This window comes from Squalius cephalus (genome assembly GCF_949319135.1).
Source record: "Squalius cephalus genome assembly, chromosome: 2".
NCBI lineage: Eukaryota > Metazoa > Chordata > Actinopteri > Cypriniformes > Leuciscidae > Squalius > Squalius cephalus.
The window spans coordinates 17,475,628-17,490,585 of record NC_137123.1 but is presented as its reverse complement, the minus strand read 5'-3'; the positions used below and the strand labels follow the sequence as shown (position 1 = coordinate 17,490,585).

Sequence of the window (14,958 nt, the reverse complement as noted above, 5' to 3'; positions counted from 1 at the left end):
ATTAAGGTAAACATATAATTTTACACCTATTTGCAATCAAAAGCTGTGCAATTACGAGACAGTTAAACCTCTTCAACCTGAAAACCCCCTAAACTGGAGTTTAAAGTGCAGATGTGCGGGAACGCCTGATTAAAGACAGAGTTCAGAAAGCTGTGGAAAAAGGTTCCCTCGTCTCCTCCATAGCAATTTTCTCATAATTAACATTTTAGCAAGGTCAGTGCCTCCATGCGCCACTTGATTTAACAGCACTTGTGTTTTCAAAGTCTTTTAAAAGGGAGGTGAAATGCTACCCTTGCCTTTTGTTATTGAATTCAAAGGTTGTGTGCTCAATCAAATATAATGCATTTTGGTGGAAACTTGTCAAAATTGGATGATGCTAATATGGACATGAATTCATCTTTTTAAAGGGATAGTTCACCCAAAAATAAAAATTACTTTCTTTTTTTATACACTCACCTAAAGGATTATTAGGAACACCTGTTCAATTTCTCATTAATGCAATTATCTAATCAACCAATCACATGGCAGTTGCTTCAATGCATTTAGGGGTGTGGTCCTGGTCAAGACAATCTCCTGAACTCCAAACTGAATGTCAGAATGGGAAAGAAAGGTGATTTAAGCAATTTTGAGCGTGGCATGGTTGTTGGTGCCAGACGGGCCGGTCTGAGTATTTCACAATCTGCTCAGTTACTGGGATTTTCACGCACAACCATTTCTAGGGTTTACAAAGAATGGTGTGAAAAGGGAAAAACATCCAGTATGCGGCAGTCCTGTGGGCGAAAATGCCTTGTTGATGCTAGAGGTCAGAGGAGAATGGGCCGACTGATTCAAGCTGATAGAAGAGCAACTTTGACTGAAATAACCACTCGTTACAACCGAGGTATGCAGCAAAGCATTTGTGAAGCCACAACACGCACAACCTTGAGGCGGATGGGCTACAACAGCAGAAGACCCCACCGGGTACCACTCATCTCCACTACAAATAGGAAAAAGAGGCTACAATTTGCACGAGCTCACCAAAATTGGGACAGTTGAAGACTGGAAAAATGTTGCCTGGTCTGATGAGTCTCGATTTCTGTTGAGACATTCAGATGGTAGAGTCAGAATTTGGCGTAAACAGAATGAGAACATGGATCCATCATGCCTTGTTACCACTGTGCAGGCTGGTGGTGATGGTGTAATGGTGTGGGGGATGTTTTCTTGGCACACTTTAGGCCCCTTAGTGCCAATTGGGCATCGTTTAAATGCCACGGCCTACCTGAGCATTGTTTCTGACCATGTCCATCCCTTTATGACCACCATGTACCCATCCTCTGATGGCTACTTCCAGCAGGATAATGCACCATGTCACAAAGCTCGAATCATTTCAAATTGGTTTCTTGAACATGACAATGAGTTCACTGTACTAAAATGGCCCCCACAGTCACCAGATCTCAACCCAATAGAGCATCTTTGGGATGTGGTGGAACGGGAGCTTCGTGCCCTGGATGTGCATCCCACAAATCTCCATCAACTGCAAGATGCTATCCTATCAATATGGGCCAACATTTCTAAAGAATGCTTTCAGCACCTTGTTGAATCAATGCCACGTAGAATTAAGGCAGTTCTGAAGGCGAAAGGGGGTCAAACACAGTATTGGTATGGTGTTCCTAATAATCCTTAAGGTGAGTGTACAGACTTTCTTCTTTCAGCCGAACGCAAGCAGAGTTATATTAAAAAATATCCTGGCTCTTCCAAGCTTTATAATGGGAGTGAATAGTAGCTGAGATTTTGAGGCCCAAAAAAATGCATCCATCCATAAAAGTAATCCTTATGACTCCAGGGGAGTCATAAAGGCCTTCTGAAGTGAAGCAATGCGTTTTTGTAAGAAAAATTTCATTATTTATAACTTTATGGCTTACGGCAGGGTTCACCAATCTCGGTCCTGGAGGGCCGCTGTCCTGCAGAGTTTAGCTCCAACCCCAATTAAACACACCTGAACCAGCTAATCAAGGTCTCATTAGGCATACTAGAAACTTTCAAACAGGTGTGTTGGAGCTGGTTGGAGCTAAACTCTGCAGGACAGCGGCCCTCCAGGACCGAAATTGGTGAACCCTGGCTTACGGTAACGGGCGTATGCGAGTCTAGTTCTGGCGGAAGAGTGACTTCTGACCGTGTGTTTGGCTGAAAGAAGAAAGTCATGTACACCTAGGATGGCTTGAAGGTGAGTAAATGATGGGTAATTTTAATTTTTGGGTGAACTATCCCTTTAATGCTGTGTTGGGTAGGTTGAAAACAATTAATCGATGTGTGAACAAACCTTCACAAAACATTGGGTGTGTTTCACATGGCTTCCTAGTTCAGTAGTCAGGGCACTGATCAAGGAGTCGGACATTTTAAGGGCTGTTGCAAAATCAGCACTGAATCGTTCACTGACTAAATATTCTCATGATGCACTGTAAAAACAACGAAGCATCAATGCTCAATGTTCCCTTACCAGAAATTGTAAATCACGTGAGCCAACTCAATACACAAAATGACACGCGATAGATAGAAAAAACCAAACCATTGTTTAATTATATTTTACATTTATAATAAATTTACGGCTGAGGGATATTCAACAATCAACAATCTAAGTCATTTAATATACTTTTAAATAACATAATGTAAAAAGAAATCTGTGCTTGATAGCAGTAGTGATGTTGTACATGGAGGACCGTCCAATGCCACCGGAAATAGTCATCAGAGTCCCAATGTGTGAGTCCAGGGTCCTTACAAGTGCTCGAATTCGTGTACTGTACACCATATACTTATTTATTCACGACCTATAGAGCTTGGGAGCTGATTGGGAAGCACCAACTATTTGTAGCGCATCTCCATTCCAATACATCACAATAAACATTGTGCTTTGTTACTTTTAATATGCAATAAAGCCTCACATTTCAAATCCTGTCAGTTTTATCATGATATTCAACAAAGAATTGACGTTTTGGCGCTCTTTATTGTGGCGTAACATACCGCTGTAACGCCTCAGTTCAAACGAAGCGGCAGCGCGCACGCGCAGCTCGCGTGAACTGAGCATATCCTCCACTTTACTACTGTAGACTACTACAGCTTTACATTACAGCACGAGATTAACATGGATGAACTTCGGAAGGTATGTTGAAAGATACTGTACGACGTACTCACATAAGTAATGTTGTTATGTAATAGCTCAATCGGTGTTTCAAAAGAGGTTAATAAAACCGCTTAAAAAACGTCACGTGACGTTACATTTACCTCAGGAAAGCCATTCAGTGATCATAGCTCGATAGCTAGAAAAAATTAAGGAGAGCATTTTGCTAAATATATGCACTGCACTATGTAACATATTCATTATATTTTTACTTTACCTGTTAGTGATGTCTTACTTAATGTAACTTAGGCCTAACTTACATGTTTGAATAAATCTGTAATGAAAACAAGTTTTATGAAAGCCACCGTTTAAATATTTATATTTCAACAACGAATTTGAGTAGATGGAAACATAATTACACCTAAAACTGACTTGTGTACAATTTAAATGTTTATATAAAACTTTTTATTTGTTGGGTTGATCAGTATATCTTAAAAAAGCTATTGAACTGAAGTGCATTTTTACCTTTAATATTGTAGTAGGCTAATGCTACAAACTGAATAGGCTGCGTTTCCCAAAAGTAGATCGTAAAAACGATCGTACGACTGATCTTAATATTACGGTCTGTTTCCCAAAAGCATCGTAACTTAAGTAGCACTTAAAAATCATCGTAGATCTACGAGTGCTCTGGAGTAATCGTAAAAATCCCCAAGTGCATCGTAAGAAGATTATGAGGTCACCTCCAGGACAACCGGCAGATTACACCTTTAACTTTATTCAAATGCAATGTGATTATAATATAAGGTTTTGATTGTACTTTATTGTACACTTTATTACTCTTTTTTTTGTTGTTGTTGTTGGTTAAATTAATGTATAAATAAAATAAAAAGGTCAGAAAACAAAACAAAAAAATATAAATAATTTAATCTAATAATTTTAAGCAAAATTAAAGGAATGAACAAAAAAATAAATAAAAGATGTAATATGCTTCAAAGACTGGGAAAAATAGGGATGAAAAAAAAAAGAAAAAAAAATCTGTCAATGACTTGCTGACATGCACGAAAACCAGCCATGTATTGGGCATTTCTTGGTTGGCCATCATTGGTCCCACCACCTGTTTTATTAAATGTTGTCCTCTGCAGAGCCCTTTTCCTTTTAGCAAGGCTGGCAAAGTCCTGCCACTTCTTCCTGACCTCCTTCCCTGATCTTTTAATGCCCCTAGTTACAGTCAGTTTTCTAGCAAATCCTCCCAGATTTTTTGTTTTTGTTTATTTGTATGACTTCCCTTAAACCTGCTGAAAATAATATGTTTGTATAGCTCCACCTCCTCTAAAATTACCTTAATCTCTTCTTTTTTTGGTTCAGCCATTTTGCTGGTGTCTCCACTCGTAGGTTTGTGCTTTTATAGATTATTGGCCTCGTGGAAAATGCACATCAGGTGAAAACAGTTAGGTTAAACATTTAAAATTGCAAGCGTGTGCTGCAATTACAAGCCATTCTACAAGGTGACATTTCAGCACTTGACAAACGGACAGCGACTCTTAAGTAGCACTTAAAGCACAGCTGCGAACGATCGTGCTAAGTGCATTTTTGTGAAATGAACACGAACGTTCGTAAAGTCGCTCGCAGAAAATCCTCGTAACTGCTAAGATCCATCGTTATCTGGAAACGCAGCCCTGTACAACATTAGTGAAGAGATTGTTTCCCTTTAGAAAAACTGACATGTACTATACCAAATCGTAATCAAATCGATTAATGAAATCTGTGTTGATACCTATCCCTAGTGTTGGGTCAATGCTTGATGTCCAAAGTAAAATCTGCGTCCTGAAGCAAAACAAGTGGAGAAGATCTTTCGTAGATGACTCAATCGACTCAGTTCTGCAAGCTTTTCTGGTTTATTCATCTGATGTTTCCCTGGACTTCGTTAGTGTCTGTTTTCATGTGTGCTAAAGTGCTAACAAGCTCATCCATTTAGTTTTCAAGTCTGAATAGATGCAGTTCAGTAACACACAACCATCCCAAAGGTCTTGGCAAAGGGCGTTTCACTTACCGCCAACTTTTTAATGAGATGTTCACTAAATGTTCCCTCCATACAGGTTTGTTTAGTTTCTTAAAACTTGATGTGGAACAGTGGATGCCAATACAATATTACATCTAATTTTGTCAGCATTGACATTATAGTGTGCATTATATTATTGATGATCCGAAATGATATAACTGGCATTGGGAACCTCATCAGTTTTCCTCATTAGGCCTGAGATCCAGTTTCAATTAACGCGCTTAAGCTAATCATCCAACAGGTGCTGCATGGAGGCCCAGATGCAAATAATGTCACTTTAACTGAAACAATGACAAAATTACCAGGATGAATAGTCCTCGCTTAAAGCATATGGGTTTCCTATAGTAACCCGTGTTGTCTCCTTAATGACATTACACATTACTCAAATTGATCCGTTTCGAGGTCTGTGGAGTCTCATTGTCGTAAACTAATTACAGAACATGCTCATCTGCTATGCTAATGGCTCGACGTATTCCAGTCGCACTAAATAAACAGCACAGCGTAATTGCAGCACTGAGAATTGGCAGATGTGATTAATAATATTCAGAGTGCTGGATTCTTATGTTAATTGCAGATCACGTTCTTTATAGTTGCAATGGCACGATAGTCTCGCAGGTGCAAATGTATACTGATGGAGTGGCAAAGCAGTTTAAATAACAGAAATGCATAGGTTGCTTTATAAAAAAGTTTTGCAGTTGATCTGCTTTGCTAGGTATGCTTTGTTAAATATCTTAAAGGCCCCATGGAAGCATTTAAAGTCACCATCAAAATTGACAATTCTTACTTTTTTTTACGAAATATCGCAGTGCTTATTATAAATGATTAGTTTGGGCACATCATTATTCATATGCCCTTGTGATTTTTAATCAAAATAACTTCCCCTCCTTCTTGCAGTGACATCTCATCTCTGATGATGCGTTTACTGGCGTGAGGGCGGAGCAACCTGTCACTCACATGAGATCAGCCAATTGTAAACCACAACCATCCAATCAATTCCTGATGTACAAAAATAGTCTTGTTTGAGAAGCTGTTTCACCCTAATACCTATATATCACAATAGGGAAGAAAAGACTATCGTAACTTCCATTTAATGCTAACTTTAATGTGTCGACACACTTCCCAGCAAACATTTGGACGTTTAATGACCGTTGAAAAGACGTCCCTCCGACACGACACGTCCCGTCATGGTCGAAAAATAGTTCCAAAATGAAAGTTGAACGGATGTTTTTGACATTATCTGTTCTTTGCTAAATTTTTTTACCGATTTATGCCATCCTACCGCGACTATTTTTGGCCAGGGACACGACGTTGCCGTCGGACCAATGTTTGCTGGAAGTTAAGGGCTCGACCTGTTTTTAAATATCCAGTAGTCTTTAATTTTGCCAATGAACTGTGATTCACTGTTTGCTTATGCTATAGTCAGAGGAAGGAGGTTTAGGGGGAGGGGATTTTTCATTCTAGAAAGCATTTGATTGGATTAAAATTTGCATTTGCTCTTGAGTGCAGAATGTGTCATCAATATTTCAAAGAGAAAACTCTGGTGACCTCAAAACTTACAGACGTGGAGTAAAAGCCACAAAACACCCATTTTAAGGCTTGTATATTGCTGTTCCAGTTACATGAACTCTAAACAAACTTGAGAAAATTGAATTTTGTCATGTGGTTGTGGAAAGCAACTAAGCAAGGATGAATTATGGTCTTGTAAGGCCCACGGGGCACCAACCAGCCTGATGCCATTTATCTAAATATAAAATATGTTCCCCACATGCATGTAAAGCCTAAGTCATACTGTTCAGAGTCAGACTAAGCAATCATCCATTGAGAAAAAGTATTATATTTATTTATACAAATTTTTGTTTTTCATTTAATTATACAATATTAGGCCTATTTAATTATTTGTTGAATGGAATTTAATTAAAAAAGTTATATAATTTATTATTATTATGCAGTTATGTATTATTTTTAATTATACTACAGGGCCGTTGAATGCTTGAATCTGATTGGTTGACGAACGTTCTAATGTGTGCATTATTTTCAGGGAAACGCACAGCTAAAGTAGTTCCAGGCAGGTCTTGACCGCATTACAGTTCCATATCACTTCGCGTAGTTATAGCGGAAAATAGGATACAATTCATAACAAGAAAAAGCATTTAGCCCCATGCGCTTGATCTGCAATTTTCAATGTCTAGCTTCACAATCAATGGAAACATGCAGTTTAATTTTAATAAATAAAGTATATAGTCCTATCTATAATCAATAGAAAATTAAACAAAATATAGGCTAAATAAATGGATAGTCCTGCAGCACAGATTTTTATTGCAGATAATATAACAAATAAATAATTATTGATAGGCCTTACTTGTTAAAAGGCTTTTTTTTCATTTATTTGGCTAGTCTACTGTCATCTGTCAATAATAGAAAAAAAAAAGAATGAACGAATTAATTAAAACGAATTGAATTAATAAATAAATAATAATATTGACGCACATGCTTTTCTGTCTCATTATTGCAACATCTCTCTCTAATAACTGCATAAAGCCGAGCCGAGGACACACTTTAAGGCCGGTTATGAATGTATTTTGATGACTGATCATGCCCAAACGCGTGTTCAGCGCGTTCAGTCTGTGTTCAAAGTCAGTGTTTAAAATATGCTGCAGTCGATGAAAACAGTCAGAGAATGTGTCAGCTAGTCGTGTGTCCCCAGCATTAGTCTGCTATCAGTGGCTCAAACCTCCGTTACTAACTCTAAAATGACGTTTTGGAATTAGCAACGGAGGCATTGGATTAGATGCGTAAGAAATTAGTCCTACATATATGTAGACAAGAGCGTTTTAATGACAAAAACTTTACAAACGTCTTGAAATACATAATCTGAACAATGTTTCGAGGTGTGGTAACTGTAGTATAAGCGGAATAATTGACTTCAGGCCGTTGAATTATTAGAAAAATAATGCACATCCGTGGTGTAACGACCACTCCGCTTCGCGTCGTGACCGCATTACCACCTCGGGTGTGTGCATTATTTTTCTAATAATTCAACGGCCTGTCGTCAGTTATTCCTTACGTATTGAATTACCTAATTATTCATATGATTTAATTATAATTAAATGACTAAATATTTATTTAATTTATATTATTTATTTATTTAAAAGATTAAATTATATAATTTATTATATGATAGTACAGTGCATTTTTTTTTAATCTTGTACCTTTATTTCTATCTGTGTCTATCTATTCATCTTAAATTTTTGTAATTTTTGAATCCTAACATAGGCTTTTAATGTCAATGAAATCATAAGGTGAGCATCTATTTTATAATGTCAGCATTGTGTGTGTTATTTTTGGTCCTGGATGTGTTTGAAGTGGCAGCAGGCCTATCTAATGAAACCGTGTGTGAAGCCGCGTTAATGAATGCGCCGTTTCGCCCTGAAGGACGGAGTCAATTATTGTGAGACTCTTGAGGTTTTTTTGAACAGCTGATAAGAATAAGAGCTTTTATGGTTGTTTTCCTAGATTTTTGTTAAGATTAGCAGAAGGATGGTGGCTGAAATCACCCAATGGATGTCAGGTGTGAATTACTCACGGGTCTTTGATGTTAAAAAGTTCACCTCGCAACCTGCCGAGAGAGTTTACTGATGTCGCCATTGTAAGCGTAGACCTATATGAGCTTAGACATTAAGTTTCTAATGCCTAGGTTTTAAAACAGTCCTACCTGTGACTTTCAGATCTCACATCTGTACTGCTGTTCCCAGCAGTTGCTAAAATGAGAAAAATCATTGCCAGGAACATAGAGTCCTGAGGGATTGAACAGGTGCTGTAACTATCTGTCCTTGTGTGTCTTCATGAAAGCCTACTTGAGAAACTCAAGTATGCACTTAAGGACTTGCAGAGGGATCCACATATGTAACATCTCTCCAGTTTGGTCAAGAAAGCCATTGGGGAACTTAGTAGTGGATGACTGGATGAAGTGCGGTGCACAGACTATTAAATGCACGTTTTACAACAACAGAAAATGAGGCATCTTACATATTATGTGCATGTTGGATTACCAAAATGATCCATACATTTATACAACCAACATAAAGGTTTTTAGAAACATTGTGGTTTTCATGTGGTTTCATGTGGTTTTCAGATCTTTCTCTTTGATATCCAGGTATTTCTTGTTTTTATACACCAATTAATCTGCTATGCTTGCTATTCTTAAAGTCCCCCTGTAGTCAATCATTTTATTCCTTAAAACTGACCTTTGATCACCAAAATGACATATTTAAAAGTTTTTTTTCCTTGAATTTTTTTTGTCATGCCTTAAAATAGCTTGAATGTAACTCTACACTCTTGCCTCGTTTAGTTTTATGAATATGCAAATGACCCCGCCTCCACTCACTCACTCCAGCTCAGAGATCCACTTGTTGAGGATCACACGTTGATCTGATTGGTTACAAGGTAGTTTGTGACGTCAGAAACACCAGCGATTTCAAACCGTGTTTTTGAGTCTATATTTGGTTCACTGCAGTTTTAAGGAGAAAATACTCAGCAATGGTGTCGACTTATGAATTTGCACATGGTTTGCCTTAAAGCATATTAACAACACCACATAGACATATAAACAACATTAAAAGCTTGATTTTCACCACAGGTATGACTTTAAAGTTTGTCTAGTTATTGATTGATAATGTGATGTTGAAAGGCAAATATTAAATTGCATTTATGGTGCATCCAAAAATAATCGTTTTAAAATAATCTCATCATTTGGCAATAGAATTGCATTTATTAGTATTTTTTCTTCCTCGAAAGTTCTAAGAAGCTTCAGTAGAATCGTTAAGGAACCGAAATCGTTACATTCCTTACGATTCCCATCCATACAGTATGTAGCACGTTCATTTTGTAGCTTCAGGTCAATAACCTGAGCTCTTGCACTCCATTGAAAGTCTTACAGGAGTGTTTGACAGGAAGCCTTGATGCTCCTGGTCAGTTCTTTTGATGCATTTTTCATTGGCATCATTTTTTACCTTGGATCACTGCGGACCGCTTTCTTGTTTGTTAAAACATATCCAACTCTTTTAGATTCTGAACTCAGGCTGCTTTGTGAAACTTGGTTTTCATGAGTTTAATAAACTCTACACAGATCCTAATCCCAGAGGCTTTCAGAGTTTGGTGAGATGGTGTTATACAGGAAGACTGTGGAGGAAGGAAGGGAAGGAGTGAAAGAAATCTCTCTTCAAGAATAGCTCCAGAGCGGAGCGGCTTTTCCTGCTATGGGAAACCTGGAATGGGAGGGTGAAAGCCTCACTGAAGCATTTGCTGACAGAAATTCAACCGTAATGGGAGAAATAACTTCTCACAGACACTTTTCAGGAGGCTCAGCCAGACTTCCTGTTTCCTCCTGAGATACTTCCTGTGGATACCAACATAACTACACATTTAAAGGTTTCTCACCTCTTTTGAGCCCTATTTTATGTTTTTTTTTCACAAAAGAGTGGATGTTTATCTTCATCTGCTTTCTCTCTCATGCCCTCAATTTCCTCTTGTATCAAGCATTCATCTTTCTTCTGGACTCTATCATTCTGTGTTTATGACTTGTCTCTTTTCTGTCAGCATGTAAAGGGTGGGTGTCAGAGTTCATGGGAAGGAAACTGAGCCCGTCGGTGCAGGTGGTTGTTTTGGGCATTTAAAGGCACGGCATCATGATTATGGATGTACTGTAAACACGAACGCTCAAAATAATTAATTGGTTTGAGTAGGACAAACTTAAACTAATTAGTTCAGTCAAATTAACTTTTTTGAGTATTTAGCACTTTCTTTTTCTTTCAAGTTCACAGAACTGATATATTTTAAGTAAACTGAACTGTTTCATTGTTTCGAGTTTCATGAAATTATTTCTTTTAATTTAGACAAACTTAAGTTTAACTGAAACTGCTGGGATGTCTATTTCCCAGCGTGCTTTGCCGATGGCACTCGAAAGGGAGAGTAAATGCTAAAATTAAGTGTAATTTAATGTTGTTGTTTTTTTTGTGCAAGATTAATGTTAAGTGGGAGATTTAGTAGTGACTAATGTTTTGTTATGCTAACTTAGAAGAATTTCTGTTAATGTTGGTTTTAGGATAGTTACCATCATGGTGACAAGTGGTGCATGCAGCTTGATTTGAGAGCAAATAAAACCTTTGTATTGCTGCACTCATACAGCAAGTGCTACTTTATAACATACTATTGTTAATATGTTAACAAATTAGTATGTTAGCAAACTAGCTTGTTAAAGCTAGCTAAGTTTATACTAGCATTTTTGACCATTTTCACAAATGTCATGGCTCCCAGAATTTTTTGTAATATGAATATCGAACTTACAATATACCGAAAAAAAAAAAGAACAGAGCAAGAAAAAGTATTCTTGCTTCATGCATTTATTTTTTTATCAACATTTGAATGTAGGTACGCTTCATTAATAAAAAAGCACACCAAAAAAAAGAAAATCATGTTTTTTGTCAAAGACTACACCCGGAAGGGATTCAGAACGATGAATAAAACACTGATGGAGTCGATCGAGTCCTTCAAAAATCAACCCCCCCCCCAAAGCTTCACAGTCGTTTCCTCTTCCTGGGTCGACATTTCATTTGATTTATATGCCGTTTAATGTTTGATCGCTTTAGCTTACATGTGCGTAAAAAATGCTTGTTTCATCTTCGCATGTTTTTGGATCCGGAGATTCAGTACACTTTCAGATGATGCGTAATAGCGCCCCCTACCGTATAACAGTGAAAACACGGATTGCCGGAAAATTCCGTCAATGGCAGGGAAAGAGTTCAACTAGTTCAGTTCAGAATATTTCAAAATTAAGCTCTTTTGCATACATTATCAGTTCACAGTGACCACAAAAAACCCCTAAAAGGACCATAAAAGTAGTTCAAAATTAGCGCTATATTCCAAGTAATTTGTTATAATGTGTCTTGCGACCAAAATGCCATTGACGTTAACGAACCTATAGCAACTAAAATCTATCGAAAGACTGAAGAATGGAATAAGTCATCTGGACCACTTTTATGGTGCTTTTTTTGCCTGTAAATAATGACAGAATTTAGATTTTTGAGGCAGTGGAAGTAAAGGCAGCTTGATCTGCATGATCTCATAATGTGTTTGTGTTCTCGCTGGCCTAATGACTGAGCTTCAGGCTACAGGAAGTGGGAATCTGTTTCCGGGAAGATACCGGGTTATAATCTTTTTTCCCCCCTAATGTGTCAGTCTTGGGTCATGTAGATTGAGTCTAAGGCGGTTTTCATGCTAGGTTTGATTGATTGGTTAAAAGAAAAACACAAAAAAAACCTCACCAGTCCTCACCAACCTTTTTCACATTGTACTTTTGGGTTTATTTGCTTTGTCGATGTGAGCACTAGTGGCAGCTGTTTACTGATGAGAAACTGCGTTATAGAATGATAAATGTGACTGAGATCATGCAAAGATGCAATTGTATGTCATCAATACCGGTTTGCTTTGGCGATTGTTTACATGCACATTGTGAACTGTATCCCAAACCAAAGACTCTCAGGTGTAGTTTGCTGGTTTCGGAAAACTTACACACTAACCAAACGAACTAGACTCTGACATCAAAGCGGTGTTTTATCAAAAAGATGGATCAAACAGACAACATAAAAAATCTGTTGTGTCGAAGTTCACGTACAAGTGAAGTGTGTCATTCGCAAAACGAATGGCTTATTCCTAACACTCTCTTGTTAAACAACAACAGTTTTCACGTTGGTTATTAGTTAAATGTGTAATGTTAGCATGTAATGTTTGCATTAATATGGGAAAATGTGAAAATATATATTTTAAATGTGTCATCAACTAAAATGTTCTTTTCTTTGACTAAAATTAGATTGCATTTACCCCTAAACCTACTCCTCACAGAAAACTTTCTGCATGTTTACATTTTCAAAAATGATTTATAAGTAGTTTTCCTTATGGGGACAAAAAAAAGTCCCTACAAGGACAAGGATTTCAGATATTGCTATCTCTGTGGGGTTTACCGACACACACACACACACACACACACACACACACACACACACACACACACACACACACACACACACACACACACACACACACACTATTAACTGTGAGAGGGGGGCATGTTTCTGCTGACAATCCTCTTGAGTCCTTTATTGAGGGCAACAGCTGGTTGTTCCCTGTGCCTGTATCTCACACCCAGACACACCCTCCAGTGACACACTGATCCCTGTGTTTCTGCTTTTCCTCCCTCCACATGGACTCTCAGCCCCACAAGAGTGCACAAAGAGAAGTCTATTTCCCTCCAAATTAGATTTGCTAGAGGAAAGAGCTTTGCACTTTTATAGCTCACCCAGACTGCAGTAATATTTAGCTTTCATGCATGTGTGTTTGTAGTTCTGCGACATATCTTCTGTAAACCTCACGGTATAGAACGGACGATGACTAGCGTCAGTTTCAGAGTTAGCAAACTAGATGCTGAAAGGTGCTGAATATTGCCACTTTTAACCTCTTAATGAAACCTCGCTAGACTTTGGACTAAAGATGGACTTGCTCTCATGTTGTTGGAGGCTGAGGTGTCCGGTAGGTGTACATTTCTATTTATTAAGTTATTTGCAGAAGTTGAATATGAAACTTTAAATGTTTTTTTTTTTTTACTATTGTAATGAAATAAATAAATTATATAAATACAATGAATTACTCTATGCTTTTTTATGTAATACTTTTATATATATTTTAATCTTTTACTTTTTCATGAAACACAAAATAGAATTTAAGATTATTCATGAAGCAGTTTTGAATACATTAAGTTTGTATTAACTACATCTGTCCAAAAAATATTTTAATAAGATATTTTACTAAATTAAATGCAACTAAATATATAGCCTACATAAAATTGAGAACGATTTGAAAATCGTTTTATACACTTTTTTTCCGCATAACTAAATATTCATATTACGAATATTATCGACTCTATGACAAATGACTTTGTTCCTCTATTGTAGTTTGTTTTAGATAAAAGCATCTGCTAAATGCATAAATGTAAAAACAAATGGAAAGTGTTTGATTAAATATTCATGAAGCTCTTTTGCATACATATATCAGCAGTTCGCAAAGAAAAAAGCTCCCAGAAGGTCAAAAACCACCAATAAAGTACTATAAAAGTAGTTCAAAAGTAGCACTATATTCAAAGTCATCTAAATTTTATGCGACTTGTGACCAAAACGCCACTGACATCATTATGTTGACTTGAGAAATAGCACTGAGGTAAAATAGCACATTTGCCGCAGCTGTACACAAGGCGACCCGAGTTCAAGGTTCATGCTTTCTCAAACCAACATCAATTTGTTCATACAGTATAGCTTCTAGATACAATTTGGTCTCCTTCAGAAGACTTTGAGTGAATCAATGATGTGTGAATACATTATTGGCTGATCTATTCATGTAAGTCTGGCTTGCTGTGATATCTTGTTTGCTGTGTGTTGCATTCATAAATAAAGCTTTATGCTGTTAAACGGTATGCAATATAATTTGCTAGGCAACATACAAATGAATTGAAGTTAATCTTGCACACGTTAGCAGTTCCACGGAGATGCGGCTCATAATCGCATGTGATCATCTGAAGTGGTGGTGAAAACCACAGAGGTTCCCCTAATGGGAGAAGCATCACACATTGAGTTGTACTCAAAAAGTCTGTTGTGATTCCTGTGAATGGCAGTTGTCCGAAATAGGTGCAGGTGTGAGGAGAGCTGGCCCACTTTTGTTGTTTAATATAGACAGGTGGTGTAGACTGAAATGAGACTACAGC

At 37.4% G+C, this 14,958-nt stretch overlaps 1 protein-coding gene across 3 annotated transcripts in view; it reads left to right on the top strand.

Annotated features, from left to right (window-relative positions):
- The first annotated feature begins 3,087 nt into the window (after positions 1-3,087).
- The window catches only part of inpp4b (inositol polyphosphate-4-phosphatase type II B), a 173,914-nt gene continuing 162,043 nt past the window's right edge, over positions 3,088-14,958 (top strand). Inside the window, exon 1 of one of the 3 annotated variants that reach the window (XM_079895335.1) lies at positions 3,088-3,136. In XM_079895335.1, the coding sequence (XP_079751461.1) occupies positions 3,119-3,136 (18 nt within the window). In that variant the 5' untranslated portion in view covers positions 3,088-3,118. Of the gene's footprint in view, positions 3,137-13,409; positions 13,734-14,958 lie in introns of those variants that run through there. The other 2 variants (XM_079895333.1, XM_079895337.1) reach the window with 2 other exon arrangements.